Below are 26,224 nucleotides of genomic sequence, written 5' to 3' on the forward strand. Positions count from 1 at the left end.
TATAGCGTGTACGAGTCACGGGGGAGTATAGATTTGTACAGACCTGCACTTCTCCTCGGTCTCCTGCACTGGACCCTTCCAGTAATCGGACTCTGACATCTCCTTGGGCTTCTTGGGCTCCTTGCTTGCTCCAGACCCTGCCACCACGTACACAGCACGGCATGTGTTCACGTTCAGAAGACAACAAATGCAGCCTTGTGGGCGGGATGATCAATATGGTACACATAAAAACCTGGCTGAAGGTCAGGCAGCTTACAAATACTGTCAACCCAAGGCCTCAATGGTACTGGCTCATGATTCTGACACAACAAAAATATAAACTCTTAACGTAGGCCATTGTGAGCTTATTTCGTTTGACAGAACCCACATTTAAACATTACTTGCAATGAAGATGCAATACAATATAAATGTCCCTGCAGAACTATATATTCAACAGGTTTTCTGTGCAATAAAGATAACTCATCAGTTTAAAAAGGCAATGACTCAAACTACTGAATTACAGTGTTAGCAAAAAGACATGTTTAATGCTTATGCAGAAATATTTGTAACTGTATCATCTAACAAAAACGATAACACCCTCATGCCATAAAGTGTCAAGTAAATTCCAGCTGGTTAATGATCCAGTATTGTCAGAACACAAAGCTGTTAATCATGCCAGTATTATGGAGAAGCAAATATAGTTTGCATTTTCAAACAGAGTATTATAGTACGTATACAACAGGGATGAAGACGGTTATATTAACCTTCTGCCACTGCATCCACCTGCTGTCTGCTCTCATCCGAAGAAGACCCTGAAGAATGGAAATGCGGGTATAAATGGCACTCATCAGAATCATTCATCATTGAACATATTTTGTGATGATTGCATCAATATACAAGTGTTTTAATTCAACGGTGAGTTGGCGACATGGGACTTATTGCACGGTGTTATGATACAATTAAATACCTCCTCGAATAGACCATTGTCAAATGGATTCTGATGCTGGCCTATGCCTCCCTGAGGCTGAATGAGCCAATATCGGCATCTGGAAGGAGTGTGTTTGGATTGGTTTTATTTGCACAACAGCTCTGTGTTTAACAAGCAACAACTCCTAACATTTTCTGGATCAATGGGCTATCCAAAATGAAAGACTGCTCCCACATGTGCCATTGTGAATAAATGCGTGTGTGTGTTTGTGGCGAATGGCGGCTGTTGTTGTTTTTGACGAATGGCAACTGTTGTTGTTGTGAATGTTCTAGAGAGTTAGCAAGTCACAAGTGTTTGGGAACTCACCCTCCTCCTCATCATCCACGGTGTCTGACAGAGTCCCCTCTCCGTGGTGGGAACGACGCCGCTTCTCCTTACGAATCCTCCGCTCCTCCTCCTTTTCTTGCTTTCTTTTCCTCTTCACCTCTCTCTTTCTGCCAACGCAAGCGCACACGCACACACACAGAAACGTATCTACACGTGGAACACATAAACATGCATTAAACATCCATAATACAGTTTTTTGGGGTTAGATCGCATAAATACATAAAAGTGTTGTTAAACCCGCCACCACCCAACACAGCCAATTTAGAAGGGTTGTCACGTAAACAGAACGTGCCAATTCGTCACTAGTACAGCACACCGGTATGTTGGAGAGCAAAGCTACAACATGTACAATCTGAGTACGACGTTTCGCCAGTAATTACAACTAGCTTCCTGTTTCGTTCCTTAAATAGAGGGGTAGATGTGATGACAATACTTGTGCGCTCTTCTTGCTCGAAGTGGGAGGGGAGGATTAATGAATGCATATAAATGACTATGGGTATCCATTGCCGTTTGTGTTATTTATATGGTAATCAGCGTACATTATGCATTCACATTATGCAAGCCCATTGTTCTTGTACTGACTGTCGATTGTGTGTTCTAAAATAGCCGTACCAACAGTAATCCCTATTGAAGTATGGTGACCTGTATAGGCATGCATTTAAACAATGTTTTATTTGATGATTCGCTTCCAAGCAGCACCAAGTCTATAGCTATCTGAACGGTTAATATTTTTATTTCTCTCAATTTCGATAGATTCTGTAATTAGTCTTGGCTAGAAGTAACTAGTTTTGCACAGAACTTTTACATTATTAAAATCAACTGAGTGTCCTTATTGGCACGCGTGTTCTGCCACTTCTGACAGTTGTATTTGGGAGTATTTAATATTTATTTGTTGTTATTTTTGCCTCGTGCTGATCATTCGTCCTGTTTGCCCAACATAGCATTTGCCACAAGTGCAAGTAATCCGGTACACACCTTGTGTTGATAGCTTCGGTAATACGTGTTTTGTACCAGATATTAATTTCTGTATTTTATGTACCGTGCCAAATACAAAAATTAATTGACAACAAATGCAAAAGCACTAAATGACGACAGACAAGAAATCCCATTAAGCCTCAATAGTCTCTTGGGGCAAGTGTTGTTAGATGGCAGCTATGAAGGCCGGCACGGCACACGAGGCGGTGGGTGGCCAGCACTACGCCCGGCCGTCTTTGTCTCCCTAGTGGCGATGTTTTACACACCGCACCAAGCACTCATTTGAGGCCGAGTCGACAAACTGGCCCAGGACCAGTTAAATAATCGTCACCGGTGTTGGCCATAAATGGGAATCGAATTTGGGTTGTCAGGTTCGTACCAGTCTGCTAATCACCACGCCACCGCTTCCCACAAGACATACACAAGTGGACGCGCATATATATTAATGCAATAATAAAAACTATCGTACGTACACACAAACTCGGCACCAACTCCGCCATTTCTAACCACCAACCATCATCCCTGCCACGTGCCCTGCCAAGCCCACTCACTGACCTCCCAGTTTGAATGCCATCATTAACCTACATGTGTTCGCTCATCCAGCTTATTCTGTTTCTCATTATAATTCAAAACATTTATCTCTTCACTTGTTTATTTGCACTTTTTAGTTATTGTGGGGGTTGTTTTTTGTTAATGACCTTGTAAATGGAGAGCTGAGGTAACAAGTTGCCAATGGATTATTAAGTAACACATTCATTTATTTCTGTAAAAGAACCCCAATGGGCATTTAGTTCTTGATAAGGTGATTGACAGTTATTTTTTAAAAAAAATTTGAGAATGAAAGTACAATATTGTATGCCATGCCATACCCTTGCACATTGTGTCAGAGTGTTTAATAGGCACTTAATAGCAGATTAAATACTTGTAGAAGTGTCTGTTAAGCAATGCTGTGTTTTTATGGAACGTTTTAAAGTCTCATTAAATCTGTTTTAAGGAAGCACATTTGTATTGGTCAGTGAACACTAGGGGGTGCAATGCCCATCAACAAGGGAGTACAAGGACTCCTCTACTTACGAACGAGTTAGGTTCCAGAGGTCTGTTCGAAAGTCGATTTGTTCATAAGTCCAACTTTCGATTTAAAGCTTTCGTGACTGCAATGATTGATCTTCTTTGGTTCTTTCGGTGCTAAAGTTGAGGGCGCTTTGTTCCTCTCACACAGCTTAAAGGCCGTGATCTGAACGTGGCTCTTTCACTCCAGCGCTGTCCTACCAGACAGTCTCGTCCCTTCACCTGATGAAGGCCGCTTGTGTTGTGGCCGAAACGTCGTGAGAATATTATTGCGTTATTTTATTTTATCAATTTATTATTTTATTCTCATTCTACGTGACTTTACCGAAAGAACCAAAGAAGAAGTCCAACTTTACTTCTGTCGATTCTAAACATGTTGTATGGCATGTACACTAAACACGGGGCATGGCTTTAAACGTTGTATAATCTCTTGTAGATGTAGATGCCACTGGTTCTTCATGTTCTGCAGATGTAGATGTCACCACCACCATCTATTGCCCGGTGGTTGAACTTACAACTCTAGGTCCTAACAGGCAACTGGACATATGGACAGGTTTGTTCGTAACTCTGAAAGTTCGTAAGTAGAGGAGTCCCTGCATGTCTCAGAGCTGACATCAGCATTCTTACCAGGCTGGACCACACAAAGAGAAGAGAAAGTACACTCTCATTATAACAGCCCTTCGAAGTTAAATTACATACTGCTTGCTTTTATTTTTACGAATTTCAATCAACATTTTAAATGTGTGGTGACACCAATGTCCAGTTATAACTTACAAAAGACTGTCGGATGGATGAATCATGAAGCGACTGCTCTCATTACCAAAACCAAAACACTGAGAACACCACTGAGTGCTTGGGTATGAATTCTTGGCCTCAAACCAAAAATACATGTGGGAAGTTGATCACGAAAGATAGCATATAAATCCACAGCAAATGGGTTTTCTGCTCAATTTAGTTCAGCTCCATTGTGTACCTTGATATTTCAGACATGCAGTGAACAAACCACTTACTCATTCTTACAAATAGCAACCACCTACCCATAAAGCAAGACCTCTACAATGCTCATCACAGAATCAAGTCCCACTCCCCCTTCTGGGATCACGCTGCAGTAACCATTCTAGAATCTCACCCATACCCAGAAGAACGCTGCCAAACAGAGTGGAACAACGCGGATGTCAAGGATAAACACCTCCTCATTCGAGACGCAAACATCGAACCTTATCCTAGCATTGGCATTCCTCGAAGACACTGGTGAAACCATTAACGGTACATCTCATGAATGGAAACTTAAAGACAAGGAAGGCACAGTACGATTGTAGCCATGCAACTCAAACTACGGACAATATTGTCAAGCACTGGAGTCTACACTCCTTCAATAGAGGAATAGCAAAACTACACATCTCTCCTGAAGCCCTCTCGTGGCTAGCAGACATCAACAGTGGCATTTAGAGCTCCTGAACGTATTGCCATCGTATGCTAGGATAGAACCCCAAAATCTGACAAGCACGGTTGATTAACTTAGAGAAACCCCCCTATAGACCACTCAAGTAAAGCTCTATGATGTAACTTCTGGCTCTTTTAATGAGACACGGCGTGGCTTTACCATTGCAGAATGGATCTAGCGTGCAGTGCTGTTTCACTCTACGTACAACGGACTTCTTAAACACTTACTTTCCTCACTGTCAGAATCCTGATCAGTCATGATCAATTCACTGCTGGATGAAGACTTCCCCAAGTATGAAGTGTAAGAAGTAAAAAAGTGACGCAAACAGGCGGTGATGTACACAGCAATGATTATGTTACAAGAAAGACAACGCGTGCGTGTACCTGTGCCATTTCAGGCTTTGTGACGAATAATTAAGTGTTGCCAAAAACGACAGTAAGTGTTTCTCATGAACACAAGAATGTGCGGCGAGCACATTTACAGGGATGACTTCATATTTGCAACAAGTCTGACGTAGAATACACCAGCAATGCTAAGCAATGCCCCCCCCCCCCTCCCCCAAAGCCTTGGGTAACAAAAATTACATATCACACAGACTACGTCTAAGGTTTACGTGTTTTTTTGGTAACGTCTACATTAAATGGGATAAAGCTAGCTGGCAGGACATGTTAATATACTAACTCTGAGAGCAAGGGCAAAATAAGCCCATGTGTGTTTATCAAACCAGTATGGTGCTTGCAGGAGGCTGACATTTGGCACTCACTTGTGATGATAATTGAGTTTGTTGGAACACTCTGGGCAGAGTCCTGAAAATACACACATCAATAGACATGTATGGACACTCAAAACAGAAATGATGCCAAGAACGGCCCGAAGAGACATGAGTGTGTCCTGTTTAGATCTAAGTTTTTCAGTCCATCTCTATCAGGCTTCATTTAACTGGCTGTACTAAAATCACATCAGGGGGTGTTAACCTGTTTAGCTGCTTTGAAAATCCCACAAACCCCCGTTAAAGTGAACTGTGAAAAACATGATTTAAAGCTTTCATGACTGCAGGGATTCATATTCTTGGTTCTTTCGGTAAAGTCACGTAGAAGGGAAACAATAAAATAATAAAAATATAAAACAATAAAATTATCACGACGTTTCGACTACAACACAAGCAATCATCATCAGGTGTGAAAACCACAGCAAGGAAAGCGATTTGGCAGTTATTCAGATGTACGAGCCCATCTATGTTCGGAAAAAAGGAGGGGGGAGACGAAAATAATGGATGCGGTCTGAAAGCCACCATAAGCGTGAACAATCAATTATTATTTTGTTTCCTTTCTACGTGACTTTACCGAAAGAACCAAGAATGTGAAAAACATATGAAACACGTTGACAATTACAACCATTTTGGTCCCAAACTAGTGGGGAGAGCAGGGCTCAAGTATATGTATGACACTCGTTTAGCAAGGGAAGCCTCGCCGAGTCTCATGACACTTCTTTTACAGGAAAGCCCAGCCACGTGTTTCACAGTAGGGGACGATCAGTGCTATGTATATTCCAAATGAGTAATATGTGGGTAATGTTTTTAAGTTGGCAAATGTGGATCAAGACGTCATCACACGATGGCCTGCTCTTGCAAATGACGTCACGGGATCAATTATCGTCCAATGGGACTTAAGGCGGCGTGTATTTCTAGCTATTACACCCGCACTATTACCCAGGGTGGCCGTTGGAATCGAGTGGGGGACCTCTGCATCAAGCGCTGAACGTGCTACGACAAGGTCATGTCAGTGGCAGTGATGACCTCTGTCAAGCTCATAAGCTTCCTGTGGCCTTCTAATACAGCCCACGGCAAGCACGTGTCAGAGGCCCTTTCCGTTGAGTAGCACTTCACTCACCCAATGATATGTACTGGACCGCTAACCACAACTTTTAACAAGCACAATATTACACGGACCTAAATTACCTTGACTGTAAGGTGCAGAGCCTCGTAGTGACTTATGTCACCTTCAAGATCACACTAGAGCAAGCGAACCCATATATTATCTGTTTAGTGCAGGAATATTTGTTTAAACAAGCAACCATTAAGACTGGCATCACAGTCAGCCACAAGCATCCATCCAGTAATGATCAGTGCACACAGCACCAGGCATTTATTTTAAGGTGAGCTGGGTGGCTGATGCTGGGTTAACAACACCACGAACATGTTTCTAAATGGAATCTTGAATGATGAGATTGTAGTGCAGTACATTAAAGACCACACCAGTGGTGCAATTTTACGCTCACCAGGAGAATCGCATTACCATACTACGGGCACTGCAGTGGTGAGTGAATGTGTGTATGTATGTATGTGCTGTGGTAGAAGTAAGGCTGTCAGAGTATGTTGTGAGTTGTAAATAATATTCAGCTGCGTGGAAACGCGTACTCAGCTTGACGAGGGCGTTCTTTTTCTCGGCAGCCTCCACGTAACCAAAGTTCACCTCCCAGCTTCTCAGGCCCTCCGACTCCTGGCAGCGCTTGTTTCCACACTCAAACTGCCCTGGAAATGTCAGAGGCACATCGTAGACGATGATATGATGACGAAGCAAACAGCGAGGAACAACAGGTCACCCAATAGTTTTGGGTATTTTTTTTAAACGTGGTGTTCCGGTTAAGGAATATGACTATCAGACTCACGATCAGAATATTGGCTCGGTCAGTGATTAACTCAACCAATCACCCATCTTAGATTGATGAAACAGGTAGAAATGATAACTCAAAAGAGGTTGTCGTCTGGGGAGAGTTGTTCCCACCACTGAGTTATGGTCACCAACATAAATCAGCACAATATAATTGCTACTTTGAGCAGAGGTGCTTTTGAATTTTCAAATTTGAGGTTTGGGCTGTTTGGCTGGAACACAACAGTCACCACAGTCATTACGAGACCAACTCACTGCACAATACAAGAGTGTGAACTCTGCACAGAGGTCCGAGGGAACGGGACCATGAACTCCATGCAAGTGGGATCAGTTTTGACTTCTAGCTTAATGGCAATCAGGACCTTAATTGTTTGTGCTTTCTGAATTGTATTGAAGTATAACCACCAGTGATTGAGGATTCTTTTAATATAATGAGTGACATCGTTAATAATTACATGTTGCAAAAAACATTGTTTCTTTAAAAGATAATCCAAACGATTGCTTATCCCACCCACAATTTGAACCCAGGATGCCAGAAGTTTCTGGCTTAGTACCATTAAAAGGGTCTTTGCCTCTGCAAATTCCATTCCATTATAAATTATGACAGTTTTCACAGCAAACGAGATCACATTTTCGTGACGCGTTTCCTTGCATTGTTCACCGCTGTTATGTTTTCCGCTTGTACTGGGGACACTGCCACGCCGAATTCACATGAGATAAGAAAAGTGAGAGGCTGTTAATAAACTATATGCCAGGAACAAAACACCATTTCCACAATCAGATTTTCTGCCCAAACTCTACTTTCCCATGTTGGATAATACCCCCAAAACACAAACCTGACATGAACAAGCATGACAAAAATATTTACCGTTCTAGTGATTACTCAATGTTTCATTAACCACAGCAACGAGTGGCTACCCATTGTGGCCAACATCATGGCAGTAAACCTCTGGTGGGATGCCGCAACATCAAACTGGGAAAAATCCGAGGAAGCGCAAGACCTCGCCCGTGACACCAAGCCCTGCTCGACCCTCCGCCTGAGATCCCCGAAACCAATCTGGGATCGCCGCACGAGACATTTGGGTGAAGCGGAGTCAAGTGAAGACCGCTGGCGAACGCTCCCGTGGAGTTCTCCCGAGGTTCCTCATAAAAGCCTCAGTGAAGGCCCCCCCCCCCCCTGCTGCTCTGCACGGCTTTGTTCTGCCAGGAAAACCACGGTGGCTCTATCGACCCGCTTCAGAGCAGCGACTGCTCCCTGCTGCTGCTGGCACCTCTTCCATGAGTGGGACATTGAAGACGACCCCCACGGTGCGGTGAACCACACAGTGGACCGCATCGCGAACGGCTGCATCGTTCTACGCCTGCTCTCTGGGGGACTCCACAGTATCAGTCGCGCTACTCCCAAAGCTATCGCATGAATCACAAACTTTAACCTGGACTGATGATTTACACGCACTCGCGAAAAAGGACGAATAATTGCAGGTCTGCACTTTTAACTTTTTCTTTAACTTGAAAAATCGATTAAGCCCCATATATTAAATATTGCACATCAATAGCCATTTGTTTGAGTATGGAAATATTTTTACCTTATTTAAAGAAACAAAATTGTGGATATTGATCAAGTGCGAGCGTGACCGGTACGAGTGATTATAATGTAATCGAGTTATCTTTATGTGAATTGACTTGACTGAATTCTCTGCAACTGTGCATGTACCTTCTCATGACATACAGTACACATGGGATAAAGGCATATCCCTCGGGAGAAAGACCATGTGTGCTTATATCTGAAGTGGTGTGCTTGTATCGCAAGTTTCCCCTTTTGCCCCCCCCCACCCCTCCACTCGTATGTCAGCATGTGTAGCTTATATCAGAGCTGTGCTTATATCAAGCATCTATTTCACTGTATAGTCATATTATAGAAGTATTTTCACGTTTCTGGTTTGACTGCATTTTTGTTTAACGCTATTTATATTTGCGTAGCGGCTTTCTTTTGAAAGAGTCGGGAACAAGAGGAGGCGTGAGAGTGTTTTCTTTTGCCCTCGGAGTAATGAGGTAGATATCTGGCACCCGTGTGCGAGCATCTTAAATGTTACGCTGAAATTAATCACGACCATCAGCTGCTGCTTTGGCAGAGCCCTTTTTTAAACGGTAAAGTGCGTGCAAATAATTGCAAATGCCGACATTTTACGAATTTGACATCGCTTGTTGTTTTTTGGCCACCTCGTAATACCACAAGGTGTTGTTTCATATTGATGCAACCTACGCATGTGCCCAAGGCTAATTCCACTGGGGTGTGTTTAAGAAATAGCATCACTGGAAACAGAATTTCCATTTTCTCAAATGTACCCTTTATTTTCTGTAGTCACAACATTTGTTTTTATATGTATAACTGTTAAAATGGCCATATTAAAAGCAGTTAAGATAATATTTGATCAGTTTTCCTTTTTCATAACTCTGAGTGTATTAACCATTGTTATTGTTTGTTTTTGTACTTAAATGTACTTCAAGTATGAATAAAGATTGCGGAGAAGTTACTGAACTGAAATTTACTAAACATAACCCTGCCACAAGTATTCCAATCTTTGCCATTTTAGAGTTTATAAGGCTTATAATGCAGATGTTGTCAGAGAAAGATCACGTCATATAATCGCTATGCACTCCGTATCAATTGCATTACAACTATAATTATTGTGAACTTTAATATGTCATTGCGTAAACGCAATTCTACACGAATCAGGGGCCATCGTACAATCTTGTGACGTTTTTCAGTTCGTTATTGAGAAACAAAAATGTAGCTTGAACACCAAGTAGCATTCCCAGCCAATGACATCCAATCAGTCAGTGTTTGACTCATCATTGAAAAGTATCAATGGGCTGTCCTTCCCCCGCACCTCAGATTAGCAGGGTGAGCAACGTACGGTGCGAAAGAACTTCAACATACATGCACTCAAGAACGAAGGGGGGCAGTTCTTGACCTTCAGAGGAACTCAAGAGCGGAGGCCTTGAAACAGGCCTTTGCAGAAATGGCTCCCAAGAAATGTCATCACACGACTGCCATCAGCCTCCTGCTTAATTCAATAAGCGTCAGAATCTCAGAAGGGGCTGCCCAGCAGCTAAAGAAATCCTTCAGTGAAAACAAAAGCCGTAATCCTCAGCTTACACAAACAACACTTCACGCTCAAACACACATACCGGAGCAAGATAGCTAATCTCCCCATCATTAAGCCTATTAGTTCGCAAAGCCCCCCCCCATGCCTTTAGCCAAGGCTCTGCAAACAATAATTAAACCCTGGGTTTGAAAGGAAAAAGAACATCAGAATTAATCTCTCTCATTAGTGAATGCTGCATTATGCACACACCAGCTGTTTGTGTAACGGCAGAAGCGAGTGGGGGGGGGCACAACGACTGTTGCCACGCCCCCTGCGGTGCCACAACAACGACCGGTGCCGCCACGACTCGGGTGGACACTAACACAGACATGCGCTCATGAGCTAGTTTGACTCTGTGAGAAAGAGTAGTTGCGTCGTTATATTACCCATCACTTTCTGTGTACGTGACAAACCTTACTAATTGGCTGTGTCGGGTTGTGGCGGGTTTATCGACACATTTATATTTACGTGATCTAACCCCAAAAAAACATTATGGATATTATCCATCATATTCTTTGGGTCTTTCGGAAAAGCCACGTAGATAGAAAATAATACAAATACCACGATGTTTCCATCACAACACAAGCAAGCGTCATCAGGTGAACAAATATAGCGGGAGAGCTGCTGAGGCAGGAAAACATACATGGAGAGCTGCTAGGGCAGGAAAACGTATATGTGTTCCTGCCTCAGCAGCTCTCCCGCTATCTTTTTTCACCTGATGACGATTGCTTGTGTTGCGATCAAAACGTTGTGATATTCTTATTTTTCTATCTACGTGGCTTACCCGAAAGAGCCAAAGAAAATGAATTCCTGCAGTCACGAAAGCTTTAAGTCAATAATTATCCATCATCTCAACACCAAAATTATGGGGGCGGGGGGGGTAATGTGAATCTACCCCACCTAAATGCCGTCAAACACATGGCAGAATTTGTTCCTGGATCTACTGTGTGTGTTTCTTGTTACAGACAAACCAAACACACCAAAGATGTGAAAAGCAAAGTCAATGTTGCAAATACAACAGAGATAAAAATCATTAGGTAGAACGTATGCAAGCTCCATTAACAAAACTAAAGTGGTGTATTCCGAATCGTGATTAATATGACCATGTGACTGCAATGAGCTGATTACATTATAAGACAAAACTGGCAAAACAGGAAAATTTGCTTCTCGGCAAGCAATGATTCACTTCCCGTTGATTCGAGGAATTGTCACGATTTAGGGACGCGAATTTTAACTCCAGCATTCATTCACTTTCAACCGAGTGGTACTCTCTTATTTCATGTCTCTCGTTTACTCCATTATCCTAAACATAAAATAGTTTTGTATATAATTTTCATGATTTTTGAATAATAAATTCTTACAACCATGTATGTACTTTGAACTTCTTTCGCACCGTACGTAGCCAACCATGATTTGATGCACGTATCAGAATGGATTTGAATCCATGAATTGTTATTTCTGATATGCCTTATTCAATATCTTGATACTGACAAAAGGGTCCCAAAGATATACAACTGCTTAACTATTCATGCTTTGGTGTTTGCATTGTCATTGTACTGGCTTCCAGGATACAAAATAGAGTTGAGAAATGAAGTTTGGCATAGCGTTACCCACTGTCATGTGGGGACTAATGTTGGTGGACCTCACCATTATGTGCAAGACACACACCCTGCTGGGCAACGAGGGACACACATGGGGCAGTGCAGCAGGCAGGCTTCTGACAAATCTGTGTGGGATTTCAGTGTTTGCTCCTCATGCAAGTTGGCGACCGAGGATAATTGCTCCCACAATGAAAATAAAAGAAAGTTAAATTGGCTTAACAACCCTAACACGAAAATCCTGACTCGTCTTGAAGACTTGAGAGAAGTTTCCTGGTTATAGGTTATAAATTACTGGACAGAAGTTACACATTAGTATAACAGTTGTGTGCAAGAGGAACTTTAACTGTGCATGAAAACGTATCTGGTATGTATAGATATTAAGTGAAAGAAATAAGGTTTTCCGCAAGTGTCTAGAATATTAGAGGACAAAGACTACCGTGAAGCCTCTGACAGACTAAATAATTCACATTTCGACCCAACTACGGACACAAGTGTTGAGGGCGGTGGTGGACTTATCTGCAACACAACTCACCATGTAACTCACTGAACTCAAACACGGCAGCGCGGGATTTATATAAAAAATAATCCATAATTATTACCTACAAGTTGCATTGGAAGGAAAAGCAAAACATATGAGTTGTATTTAATATTGACAGACTGAAAGTTGTAAGCGATAATTGTCCCTCGTAATTAATCACCGTCATGCCTGTCTCATGAAAGAACAACACCAGTGTTCAAACATGGCCAATCAACAGCACGTTTACTCAGTAAGCACTTAACATTTCCCATGCTATGGGTAACTCTATTTTCAAATGACACAGCACACTCATGGAAATAAACCATCCAGCGACAACACTGCCCAAGTGTTTGACACCGTGTGCATTGAGTGGAAGCAACATTGTGGAGGGATTTTACTTGCAATTACAATATTTTCCCAGCAGAGAGCGCACGATGTCTTTTGGAAGTCAGTTGGAGCCAGGGATCGGCAAACAAAAAAAGTGGCATTTTTTTTCGAATTCGGTCAAAAAAACGCAATATTTCACGAGCCTTAACGCTCGTGGTGAACACGCGACGGTGGTCCTGAATAAATAGCTGCACGAAGCAGTCCTTAAAGAGCCACATCCAGCTCCAGCGCCACAGGTTGCCAACCCCTGGTTGGGCATAACGTGTTTTTGAAATAAAATCCAGCATATCATTATCCGACCACCTCGGATGCTTATTTGATGAAGACCCAAGCAAAGAGACATTCTCTTCCCGTGAATCACCCCTTCCCCCAAACAACCTCTCGACTTAACGCGAGCGCCAGGGAGCAATACAAAGCACGGTTCCTCTTTCAATTCCTCCTTTCCGCTCCTCCGTGGCCGTGCGTTGTAAACACGCACGCGAGAACCAGTGCGAGTGGAGATCACGATTGGTGATGTCGATTTTACTAGTCTTTAGTCCATCAATAAGAAAAATACTGCCGTCGTGAAAATGTACTCGTAACAAATTTAGTTAACTACCATTGTCACTTAAAACATTTAAAACATATACTGCTTTTGACATGCACTAATCAGATTAATGCTATTGCAAAACAATAACAAAACAATGTTTTTTATGTTAACGGGATACAAACGAAACCTGTGTATTCATGACAAGATCAGGATGCATTAGTTGTAAAATTGTCTGGCAAATTTTACAACTAATGCAACGTCCAAGGTCTGCGATGGTAGAAACATATCATCTTGACTTAAAGCTTTTGTAACTGCAGGAATTCATATTCTTTGGGCTTTTCGGTAAAGTCAAGTAGATAGTCTTCTTTGGTTCTTTCGGTAAAGTCACGTAGAATGCGAATAAAATAATAAATTGATAAAATAAAATAACAAATTTATCAATTTATTATTTTATTCTCATTCTACGTGACTTTACCGAAAGAACCAAAGAAGATGAATCATTGCAGTCACGAAAGCTTTAAATCGAAATTCAAGTAGATAGGTTCAAAAAATAATAATTAGAACAAAAACTACGACGTTTCAATCGCAACACGATCCCTTGTGTTGAGATCGAAACGTCGTAATTTTTATTTTTTTAACCAATCTACTTGACTTTACCGAAAGACCCAAAGGATAGAATCACATCATGTTCATGTTTGTCACCAACCTCTCAAGTGTTTTAGTCATGTGTTTGCTCTCCTCTACCCTACAAATGACCCCACCATCAGGACCTCCTCCTTCCTTCATGACAAGAACAATGGTTTCATAGCACAACACTCTTTCCAGACATTCCAAAGGGCTCACACTATTCTGCCATGAATTCTTCACATCTTCCGCATACAATTAAACAAAGAAATGAGTTGTTATATTGTGCAACATTTTTATATTCTGAATTTGTGCTTTGCAATGGGCACGAAATACACTTTTCCTACAAATGTTGTGTGTAGTTGAATGTATTTCGCACCTTACGTAGCACCTTAGGTGCAGGGAAAGACAACAAATGTCACAGGGTCTGTATCATCTACAGTATCATAGTTAATTCCTTGAAGAGATTAAGAGGCGGAATTATAATTTTAACTGTTGTTTTCAATAGAAACCGCTTATGTTGAATAGGCATGTGAGTCATCAATTCGTTTTATAAAATTATCATAAGAAATGTGTACCTTTAACACTAAAGTAATAAACAAGAAAGCACAAATGAGTCAGATAAATGAGATAATCAAAATGAGTAAATAAGAGAAAATTATTAAATCCTACATAGAATTGTGACCCTGAATCACAATTCATGGAATCCCAAAGAAAGAATTGGAAGCATGAACCATAACGTTCCTAGTAATCAATGCTTTTCTCGGACATTCAGCTACACAATAATAATAACATAATTATAAAATTTTACCCAAAGATAAGTTATACAGGTATAGAAATATTTACAAATTTTAAAGCTAATGAATGCATGCCAGAACAGCCATGGAAATAAACACAAGCAGAGCCATCTCGTGTAAATTGCTTGATGTTATACGCATAATAACATAATAAACATTACACTAAAAATAATTGTCAGGTCAAGAGAGGACCATGGTTCTCGCTGCTTTCCTGCCTGTCTGTAGTTTCCTACCCTGCTGAATCGTCCTCTCTCCTTCGGAGCACGAACGAAAACTATGCGCGTTAAAGATTATTCGTTATTATTACTTTCAAGCAATGTCTATGACAGGACCTCATTTTTTTGAACCATAACATCTATTCATATGCAAGGTGGGGCATACATGACGTGCCCAAGATCGCTCCTGCTTCCACCTATTGGGGCAAGCGGATGCTGTCCCACACTGCATTTTGTGACGCAAGCGGTGTGACAAACGTACCTTTTCCAGAAATGACCTCATTCTCTATTCTCCAGCGCATGCCCACCTGCGGCGTACAATTCCATGTATTAACAATTGCAAAGCATTCAAATAGAAGAGGCCAAAAATGATGACAGACAGTTGTCGACTTACGAACGGGTTACATTCTCGAGACCCGTTCGGAAGTCGATTTGTTCGTATCTCAAAACTCAATATTTAATTGTACATACGGTCAGTGTCATAAAATCTGTTATGGTTCATCAACAAAATGAAGCATTGTTAAACTCATTAATAAGAATACACATTTTATAATTGCATGTAATACTTACATTTGCATGTAATACTGTAATAAATACTGTATAGGAAATACAAAAATGTTTTGGTTTTCGAGCCTGCGCTATTTTCTTTCTGCTGTAATGGGTTTCTCATCATTTAAACGAGATATAAATTCCTGTTTATGTTTTACACTCTGGGGAGGATATTAACTTGTATACATCTCTGGATTGTCAGCAACATAATTTACAATCCAAAACTGCAAGAACGATGCATTGACCATTCTGCACTTCCCAGGAACAGAAAAGAATAACGTTTATAAAATTTTGTCCTGGTCTGTTTATGTTTCTTTCAGAGTTGAATAAAATGTTCCTTTGGATGAAAGAATTGGCCTGAGAAAATAATAAAGTACCATCTCACTTATCACTACAGTACAGTGACTTTTCTTACACTATCAGGATGCTCATATATTCAACACTGGCTTCATCAGCCTGGCAGCTGCTGGCAAGGCCCAAGCTGGTATCATGGGATAGGCTCACGCATGACATGTTCACCTTGTTCTCTTTGTAGCGGCTCAGATCAGCTATGCAGTACTCCTTGAACATCTTGTCATAGTACTTCTTGGCAAGCCTCTTTTCCCTTTTGAATAAACACACAAATACATGCAGGGGCATGCACGTCCCACACTAACAAGTGCAACTCCCCTAAACGATCTGTCTAAATTGTAATTTGGGTTAAATTGCACTGTGCTCATGCCATTTGGCCCAACTGCCACCGGTTGAGCATGAAATGTGCGTTGTGATTGGTCAGAGCCACTATTAAAGACTTCAGAATGAGAGATCGGTTTGGAGAGAACAGCAGTTTTAAACTGCAGTTGAGTGTTTCCAAGGGCATGCGTACTAATGGCTTTATTATCCACATGACTCTCACGCACAGAAAGGATGCACGTGCATCGAACCATGGTGGGAATTTTTGCCAAGGGCATTGTTTTGATATAATTAGCCAAGGGTATTAAAATAATAAAGTTGGATGTAGTTTTCATTTGTTCTGACATTAAGTAATATAGTAGCTTTAAACTCAGTGTGACTGCCAGATCTTGTAAATTTCCACTAAAATAGGCAAATTACAAAGCGTGGCATCATTTTTACACAGTCACTTTCCAGGAATCCAGGTGTGTCACAGTAGAAAGCTTGGCAGTGGTTAATCGTTTAAAAATCCCAAGTAAAATGAGACACTGAAATTAACTTGGAATGAGGTGCAGTCAAACATCTTTTGCAAAATCACAGGTAGCACAGCCAAGAGCACACCTGAAACAAGATCTGGAGAAAACGTTAACTCTAGTTACTGAAGACCGAAAGGAACGTTTCCTAAACTATGACTACAAGAATGGCTTTTGCCATAATGATGTCTCTTCTTATGTCGGGTTACCCAGTATAATTTGTTTAACGAGATACTAGTGCCATGGATAGCAGGGATTTTACCGTCGAATATAACAGCACGTAATTTACATCCTGGGGAAAAGTTTTAGCCCGTAAATTTCTGAAAATATATACCAGAAAAAGGCTTCTCAGCTATTGACTCAAAGTGTTTCTACTCAAGGAGTTGTTCACCATAGAAGGGACCAAGACTGCAGCAGTCAGGTTGGAATTATAGAGGGTCTCCATTTTCATACTAACGCCTGGTTTCCAACACAGAGCAGCAGAATAGACGTAAAAACTTTCTCAGCTTCTGATGTAAACAAATATCTCTTTGACTCAAGCAAGCACCACCAACCTGCCAAATCGAGCTCTCTTCCTCACCCTGTCCCTCCGCTTCCCCCCTCCTGCTACTGCTGTTGCTGCTCGTCACCTCAAGGCACTCTCGCTGGACAGAAGCCATTTCCGGCTAAAGCGTGAATGATTCCACCGAGGAGAAATACATCCGTTTGAGGACATTATTTCCCACTAATTGTCATGGATTTTTGCAACATCAGGTTCTGAGTTTGGGCAGCATGTGCCGTAAAAAAAACGTGGAAGTAGGGCAAGCAGTGTTACCAGGTCATGTTTCTCTCATCCTCCTCTTCCCACAGGAAGCGATGATTCTCCCGGATGACATCCATGTCCGTCTTGTCTCGATCACTGCACCCATCACATGCACGATCACACACAGACCAACGTAAAGCAATACACCCTTCCTCCAAACGTAACACAACTTACATCAAATCATCAGTACAGTCGTATTTAGAAACCATGAAAAATATTTACAGAATGTGTACAGAATATAAAGGCTTCATTGACAAATGTTACATGCCAGGGGGGGGATTGGGCAAGAAGGGATGAATGTAATGAATAAAACAGAATGAGAAGTTACATACAGCTATATTTATATACCCTAAAAAGGACACAACCAGTGTACAGTTGTCACTTTGTTTTACTGCTGCCTGAAGGAACGGCCACACTTTGAACTCTTTTGAGTTGGCGATCTGAGCAATATACTGCAACGGATTTTCAGATCTTCAGAATTTGTGGTCTTGAACAGGCTGAGCACTGTACATGCAATTTGGCAGTCACATGAATTGCATACAAAAGCATGATGGGAGCTGTGTCTTCCTGTTGTTTGTCAGCGCACCTTTGCATGCTGTTCATGGCTGTTATAGCATCACATGCCAATGAATCCACCAACACTACTCAAACAATTAAAACAAATACACACCTGACCCGTTTGAAATCCTCCCTCTTCCCGCCGTAGTAGAGCAAGTAGTCGTTGACAAATTTCTTGTGTCGTGAAAACTTTGTGGAAAGTCATGGATAACACGGGCAGATGTGTGCACCATACAATATCGCAAAAGCAGCAACAGTCGCCACCTCCATGAACGCGTTGAAAAGGCCACGTTCAACTACTTTAGGCCCAAGTGTTGATTCAGGCACATGCTATAGTGATTACCCTATTGCAAGTTACTAACTTATTCTAAGTATGAAAATTAAGTAGAATAACATGTACATGTAATGATACCTTTTTTTGTTATTATGTGGCAGCCCAATGAGTTTCTTTAACTCTTTTGAGTAGGAAACACACATGAAAACACTCCTCTTATGCAGGAACATTATTTTATCAATAATATAGCTACACTTATTTTTCACATTTTTAATGTTGGGTTTTTAAGGAGAATCTGGAAAATAGGGAATGGAGTTGGCTTACAAACCAAAATACAGGACTAAAGCCTTGTGTCAAAAGTCATCTGTTTATGCACTGAGGCTCAGTCTGAAGCCAAAAGGAGGCTTGTGTCTCCGTGATTTTGAAAACAGTCATGTCTTCAACATAAGCTGGCACCAAACCACACCAGCTTTGTTCAGCAAGAGAACCAGCACCGTTGAAAGGGGTCAGTGATGTCACCACCTCATTTGAAAACTAATTGGCCCAAGTTACAAAAACATGCTTTAGTTTCTAAATTATTCAAGTGTTTGAAACCAATGTGTTTACCTATTAATTGTTCAGCCATTCAACCATTCTCACATTTAATTTTACTCTGTAATGGTGCCATCTCCTTGGCTAAGCGGGGATAGGAAGTAGAGTTGTTTCATAATGTTCATTGGAAATTAACAAACCGGCCTGGAGCTAGATGATTAAGTCTGAGTCAATTGGTGGCTTGGCCCTGTGAATTCATGCTGGGGCAAATGCAAGAGAAGTGTGGAAGGATACGGCATCCATAGCAAGCAACTGTGTGCGGTGATGCTTGGCCTCCTCCCTGTAGATGACACAGGAACACGAGTCATGCAAAATACGGGATATGAGACAAATCGTACGTGCAAAACTCACATATCTTAGACAAAAAAAAGCATATATACTTATACATATTTACATATGTACAAAACACATACACAGATAAGAAAAAAAACACGATAAAGCTGCTAAGCCTGTTGTAGCAAACAATGCCATTTGACACATGAAGAATCATAAAAATTACTATCTCCCAAGTGTGATTGAGCATGATGCATTTCTGACAAAATATGTATTCGACAAGCCCTATATGTTATGCTGCTTAAATATAGTTTAGACTCACAATTGTCCACACTTAACCATGTAGGGAATCATAACATTAGCCATTTGAGATGACTCTTTTTCGATTTAAAGCTTTCGTGACTGCAGGGATTCATATTATTGGTTCTTTTGGTAAAGTCACGTAGAAGGGAAATAATAAAATAATTAGCATGCTATTTCTCACATTAACATCACTAGTCCCGGCATGCTAATTTCTCACATTAACATCACTAGCCCCGGCCACTTCTTTATGACCCTTAGGCTACACCCATTTCAAACCTTTTAATAAAAAACAGTCTGCCTCAGCAGCAGACCATGCTTTCCCACCTGATGATGGACGCTTGTGTTGCGCCCGAAACGTCGTAATTTATTTTATTTTATACCTACGTGACTTTACCGAAAGAACCAAAGAGTATGGATTCCTGCAGTCATGAAAGCTTCAAACCATATGAAAATGGCTAGTATGCACCGGCAAATGCACACAAATCATGTCCGTATTGTGCTAACTCATAATACAGGGTGCTACATAAAAATATTAACACTTCTGAGAATTTGCAACAAGACCACGTGACATGTGCTGCTGCCTCCGGGCTCTGGAGACCACCTGGAAAAAATTCCAGGCACGCGTTGACAATGATGACGAATCAGTGGAGACTCTTTTGACTTTTTGAAGCTATTAACATGACATTTGTTATCATGTTACAGTGTATTATCCGTCCTTTTTCCATTAAAAACAATAATCCCATGCAAGTATTAACATTTTTTTTAAGCACCCTGTATACCCAAAAGATACAGACCACACCTTTCGTCTATATAGACTGTTCTCTGCATCTCCGATGGCCATCCTGTTAAACTGTTCCTAAGGGAGGCTAAAACCATTAAAAACCTCGTACCTATAGCCTCTCTTCTCATCCCTATGACTGAGGCTGGGTAAACCAAGCAAAGCCAATCACCACTTAGTGTGCATGACTAAACAGTAAGTGAAATGTGGGGTCACTAGAAGGCAAAACACAGTGCACTCACTTTCATACCATAATTTCCTTACAACCAAACACATTTTAACACGAGCAAATGCATTATCATACACACACTTGCACACAAAGTGACGGAACGCGATTGTATGTTTTGAAGAGGCACAGAGCTGTCTCTCTCAGCCGGGGACTCACCTGTCATATTCCTGTGCGGCAAAGCTTTTGGGTACAAGTTTGCAATTGCGATTCTTCGCAAACGGCTTCTTGAATAAAGGATCATCTTTCTTAAGCCTGAAAGACAAAACAGTACTTTTTTGACATGCATCATTAGAAGTTTCATGGACTAAAGCACTGAATAAACTAAGAACAGGATGTATTTTACATACATACATAAAACAAGCAAGATAAAAACAAGTAGCAAAAGGCAGTGATGAGAATGAACAGTCAAATATAACACCAAAAAAACACATTTGAGATGCATAATGACACCCAAATACAGGGTGTCTTTATGCATGTAAAGGAGTGAAACAAAATGTGAAGATAACGCAAACAACTGTCAGTGCAGTACAGGGCAAATTCCAAGGAAAACGCGAAAGTCAATGTCTCATGCAGTTAAACTTCAAAACAGGACTTGGGGGTCACGATGAGGACAAGCTGCTGTTGGCAGTTAACGATGATTATGAGGAACAAGGGCTATGTCTTTAAAAAGTGAAGACAATTAAACATAATAAAGTAATAAAGCTTTCGTGACTGCATAAAATTACTCATTGGTTTTTTTTTTCGGTAAAGTCACGTATGTAGAAATACAATAAAATTATATTTAAAAAAATTTTTTTATTGTATTTCTACATACGTGACTTTACCGAAAAAAACAATGAGTACAATTAAACATATTTACATTATGTAGATTGAAAGTGTTCAGGCTGATAACCCTTAGATCAACAGAGTAAATAGTTGTATAAAATGTGGACAACAAATATAAACTAAATATACATATCGATACTACGGAAGATATTTGGCCAACCTGCCTTCCTACCTTGTGCCTATCTATAATGCCCAAGCTGCCCATAAATGCTCATATCAGGGCAGCAATAATGCATGAGTTGGCATGGGGCTTGTTCAATAGTTTGAAACCATCTATATATTCTGCATAAACCTATCCTTCAGTATGATTGATTAAACAAGTTTTCGACAAATCAATTGCACCCCATTTTAAACTCATATGCGGCAGTGCAACGCACAATGTGTGCGTCCAGTTAAGAAAGTGTCATTTGCTGGCGTGTTTGTCATTTTGAATTCATATACAGTGAGGGAAAAAAGTATTTGATCCCCTGCTGATTTTGTACGTTTGCCCACTGACAAAGAAATGAGGAGTCTATAATTTTAATGGTAGGTTTATTTGAACAGTGAGAGAAGAACAACAACAATAAAATCCAGAAAAACGCATGTCAAAAATGTTATAAATTGATTTGTATTTTAATGAGGCAAATAAGTATCTGACCCCCTCTCAATCAGAAAGATGTCTGGCTCCCAGGTGTCTTTTAATACAGGTAACGAGCTGAGATTAGGAGCATACTCTTAAAGGGAGTGCTCCTAATCTCAGCTTATTACCTATATAAAAGACACCTGTCCACAGAAGCAATCAATCAATCAGATTCCAAACTCTCCACTATGGCCAAGACCAAAGAGCTCTCCAAGGATGTCAGGGACAAGATTGTAGACCTACACAAGGCTGGAATGGGCTACAAGACCATTGCCAAGCAGCTTGGTGAGAAGGTGACAACAGTTGGTGCGATTATTCGCAAATGGAAGAAACACAAAAGAACTGTCAATCTCCCTCGGCCTGGGGCTCCATGCAAGATCTCACCTCGTGGAGTTGCAATGATCATGAGAACGGTGAGGAATCAGCCCAGAACTACACGGGAGGATATTATCAATGATTTCAAGGCAGCTGGGATCATAGTCACCAAGAAAACAATTGGTAACACACTACACCGTGAAGGACTGAAATCCTGCAGGGCCCGCAAGGTCCCCCTGCTCAAGAAAGCACATATACATGCCCGTCTGAAGTTTGCCAATGAACATCTGAATGATTCAGAGGACAACTGGGTGAAAGTGTTGTGGTCAGATGAGACCAAAATGGAGCTCTTTGGTATCAACTCAACTCGCCGTGTTTGGAGGAGGAGGAATGCTGCCTATGACCCCAAGAACACCATCCCCACCGTCAAACATGGAGGTGGAAACATTATGCTTTCGGGGTGTTTTTCTGCTAAGGGGACAGGACAACTTCACCGCATCAAAGGGACGATGGACGGGGCCATGTACCGTCAAATCTTGGGTGAGAACCTCCTTCCCTCAGCCAGGGCATTGAAAATGGGTCGTGGATGGGTATTCCAGCATGACAATGACCCAAAACACACGGCCAAGGCAACAAAGGAGTGGCTCAAGAAGAAGCACATTAAGGTCTTGGAGTAGCCTAGCCAGTCTCCAGACCTTAATCCCATAGAAAATCTGTGGAGGGAGCTGAAGGTTCGAGTTGCCAAACGTCAGCCTCGAAACCTTAATGACTTGAAGATCTGCAAACAGGAGGGGGACAAAATCCCTCCTGAGATGTGTGCAAACCTGGTGGCCAACTACAAGAAACGTCTGACCTCTGTGATTGCCAACAAGGGTGTTGCCACCAAGTACTAAGTCATGTTTTGCAGAGGGGTCAAATACTTATTTCTCTCATTAAAATGCAAATCAATTTATAACATTTTTGACATGCGTTTTTCTGGATTTTTTAGTTGTTATTCTGTCTCTCACTGTTCAAATAAACCTACCATTAAAATTATAGACTGATCATTTCTTTGTCAGTGGGCAAACGTACAAAATCAGCAGGGGATCAAATACTTTTTCCCTCACTGTATAAATACAGCATCTGCATGCACCGCATGCTTTTTGTACCTAGCTTGTTTAACTTCCCCCGCACCTCCGATCAGCATGGTTGGCTACGTACGATGTGAAAGCAGTTTGACATACATACATAGGTGTGATAACATTCTAAATCTAAGTGCAACTATTTCATACCGTCTGGAGTCCTGGCGTTCAGATGTGTCCACTTCGCTCCCACACTCGCTCAACTCAGAGTCGTACCCGCATTGCGCCTGCCAGACACACCACCAGCCCAGCTGGATTCATCCATGCACGATTCACTGCCTCCTATACATTAATTCATACATTTATGACGAGGAGTTTGAACTAAAATGTTACATTATTAAGGAATAGAACCGCGTTTTTTTTCGTTTCCAAATCATGCGCCTAGCATGGCTGAAATCCCATAAGCTACACGGTCAACATAGGCAAAACTGGACCGGTTTCAACAGTGTCTCATCAACAGTCCTTCTTGAAGGTGTGAAAACCACACACCACCTGATGATGATTGCTTGTGTTGCAGTCGAAACGTCGTGAGAATTGTATTGTTTTACATTTTTATTATTTTATTGTTTCCCTTCTACGTGACTTTACCGAAAGAACCAATAATATATTTGGAGTTGTTCGTAGTGTTGCTTAGCAACGCCGCGTGCTGAAGGCGAATGCGCTTTTCGTGTTCAAGTCACTAATTTACTGATTGAAACGTACAACGACTGTAGTGTAATCACGTATGTTACACGCGAGTACATTGTGACCGAGCCGCCTTTAAGGCAAGGTGCCAGTGGCGGCCTAGCCGCAGCCTCAAGCGCCGGCCTCGCCTGAACGCGGCCCGGGAAACACGGCGCCCCCGTGCCCCGGGAGCGTGAAGCGCGTTCGGTTGCACGAATTGCCCTGCGATTAATGATACCGACTCGAGAGGAACGACAAGTTCGGGGAAATATCTGAATGAAGCTAATTAGTGTACAACAACAACAACCGCGAATAACTACAGTGCAGTAGAAATGAACGGGGCTCGACGCGGGCCTAGTAAGCTATTCCAGCCAAACACGCAACCCGCAATGCAAAACCAACCACGCGTAACAAGCTCCTTAATCCACAAGCAAGCTAGGGGGGGGGTAAAAACAACCGCTGTTGCCGAGAGGACTGCAGCGGTGGTGAAAGAGACGAAGGCGAGGCCGTACGTGTAGGAGGTTGAGGCCTTGGTGGCTGCTCATGGTGCCCTGGGGGTGGTGACCGCCTCCCCCCCAAGTCGCCCTGCCGAGTCTCTGCGATCTTCAATAATCTTCGCTGCCACACTCGGCCAACGCTGTTTTCGTCTTCTTACGGAAGTTCGACGACGATCCTGGAGATATTCGTGAAGCCGACTTTTTATCGGAGGTGGGGGGGGAAAACTTAAGCGGCGGCGGATGACAGCAGAGGGACACTCACCCACCCCTCGCGTCCGTGGGGTTCAGCGCCACGCTGGGGCTCGTTGAGCCACACGAGCGCTGATGCTGCTGCTGATGATGATGCTGCTGCTGATGATGATGCTGCTGATGCTGCTGCTGATAATGATGGTGCTGATGGTGCTGCTGATGATGCTGCTGCTGATGCTGTTGCTGCTGCTGATGATGATGCTGCTGATGATGATGATGCTGCTGCTGATGATGATGTTGCTGCTGCTGATGCTGTTGCTGCTGATGATGATGCTACTGCTGATGATGCTGCTGCTGATGCTGTTGCTGCTGATGATGATGCTGGTGCTGCTGATGCTGTTGCTGCTGATGATGATGCTGATGATGATGTTGCTGCTGCTGTTGCTGCTGATGATGATGCTGCTGCTGATGATGATGCTGATGATGATGCTGCTGATGCTGTTGCTGATGATGCTGCTGATGTTGCTGATGATGATGATGCTGCTGATGATGCTGCTGCTGCTGATGATGTTGCTGCTGATGATGTTGCTGCTGCTGATGATGTTTCTGCTGCTGATGATGATGATGATGCTGCTGATGATGTTGCTGCTGCTGCTGATGATGCTGCTGCTGATGATGATAATGCTGCTACTGGACCCGAGCTATGGTGTTCAGCCGCTAAACAATGTCATGAGTACGATATGAGGCAATTGACGATGCGCCCATTGGTGCATTAATATTTACTGCATGATCACGGCGTCGAGGAGCTCGCTGCTGCTGCTGACTGACTGGGCGTGGTTTTTTTCCCAACTGTGTGCAGGAATTCCTGCGATAAAATGGATGGGTGGTGGAGGGTCCACAACACACATTTTATTTCCGCGAACTGACCCTCCAAAGTCGATTATAGATCAGAAAATTATGTTTTAAATGATAAAAAACTGAAGAAATATAACTGTCACGTTTACAATTTACAGTAACTACTGGATTTCCAAAGGCATAGTGTGCACTTCAAATACATATTACAAAAAAAACAGCCGTGTTGTGAGTCTATCAGTAAATATATTTAAATGGTTGAATTATCTAATACTCTTTAAATTTTGATTTAAAGCTTTCGTGACTGCAGTAATTCAGCTCTTTCGGTAAAGT

The 26,224-nt window shown here is 41.9% G+C and overlaps 1 protein-coding gene across 1 annotated transcript in view; it reads right to left on the minus strand.

The window, feature by feature from the left end:
* Positions 1–25,856, minus strand: part of LOC116940435 (protein FRA10AC1) — a 30,746-nt gene extending 4,890 nt beyond the window's left edge. The window contains exons 1-13 of the mRNA XM_032950262.2: positions 24,866–25,856; positions 23,841–23,917; positions 20,967–21,062; positions 19,462–19,507; positions 18,475–18,551; positions 17,817–17,900; positions 16,338–16,422; positions 15,532–15,577; positions 7,198–7,311; positions 5,545–5,587; positions 1,274–1,401; positions 744–791; positions 44–137 (exon numbers count right to left, since the gene is read on the minus strand). Coding sequence (XP_032806153.1) covers positions 44–137; positions 744–791; positions 1,274–1,401; positions 5,545–5,587; positions 7,198–7,311; positions 15,532–15,577; positions 16,338–16,422; positions 17,817–17,900; positions 18,475–18,551; positions 19,462–19,507; positions 20,967–21,062; positions 23,841–23,917; positions 24,866–24,898 — 971 coding nt within the window. The 5' untranslated portion in view covers positions 24,899–25,856. The remainder of the gene's footprint in view (positions 1–43; positions 138–743; positions 792–1,273; positions 1,402–5,544; positions 5,588–7,197; positions 7,312–15,531; positions 15,578–16,337; positions 16,423–17,816; positions 17,901–18,474; positions 18,552–19,461; positions 19,508–20,966; positions 21,063–23,840; positions 23,918–24,865) is intronic.
* Between the last annotated feature and the right edge of the window lie 368 nt (positions 25,857–26,224).

Source organism: Petromyzon marinus, chromosome 9, assembly GCF_048934315.1.
Source record: "Petromyzon marinus isolate PM22_M1 ecotype Great Lakes invasive population chromosome 9, UKy_Petmar_22M1.pri1.0, whole genome shotgun sequence".
Taxonomy (NCBI): domain Eukaryota; kingdom Metazoa; phylum Chordata; class Hyperoartia; order Petromyzontiformes; family Petromyzontidae; genus Petromyzon; species Petromyzon marinus.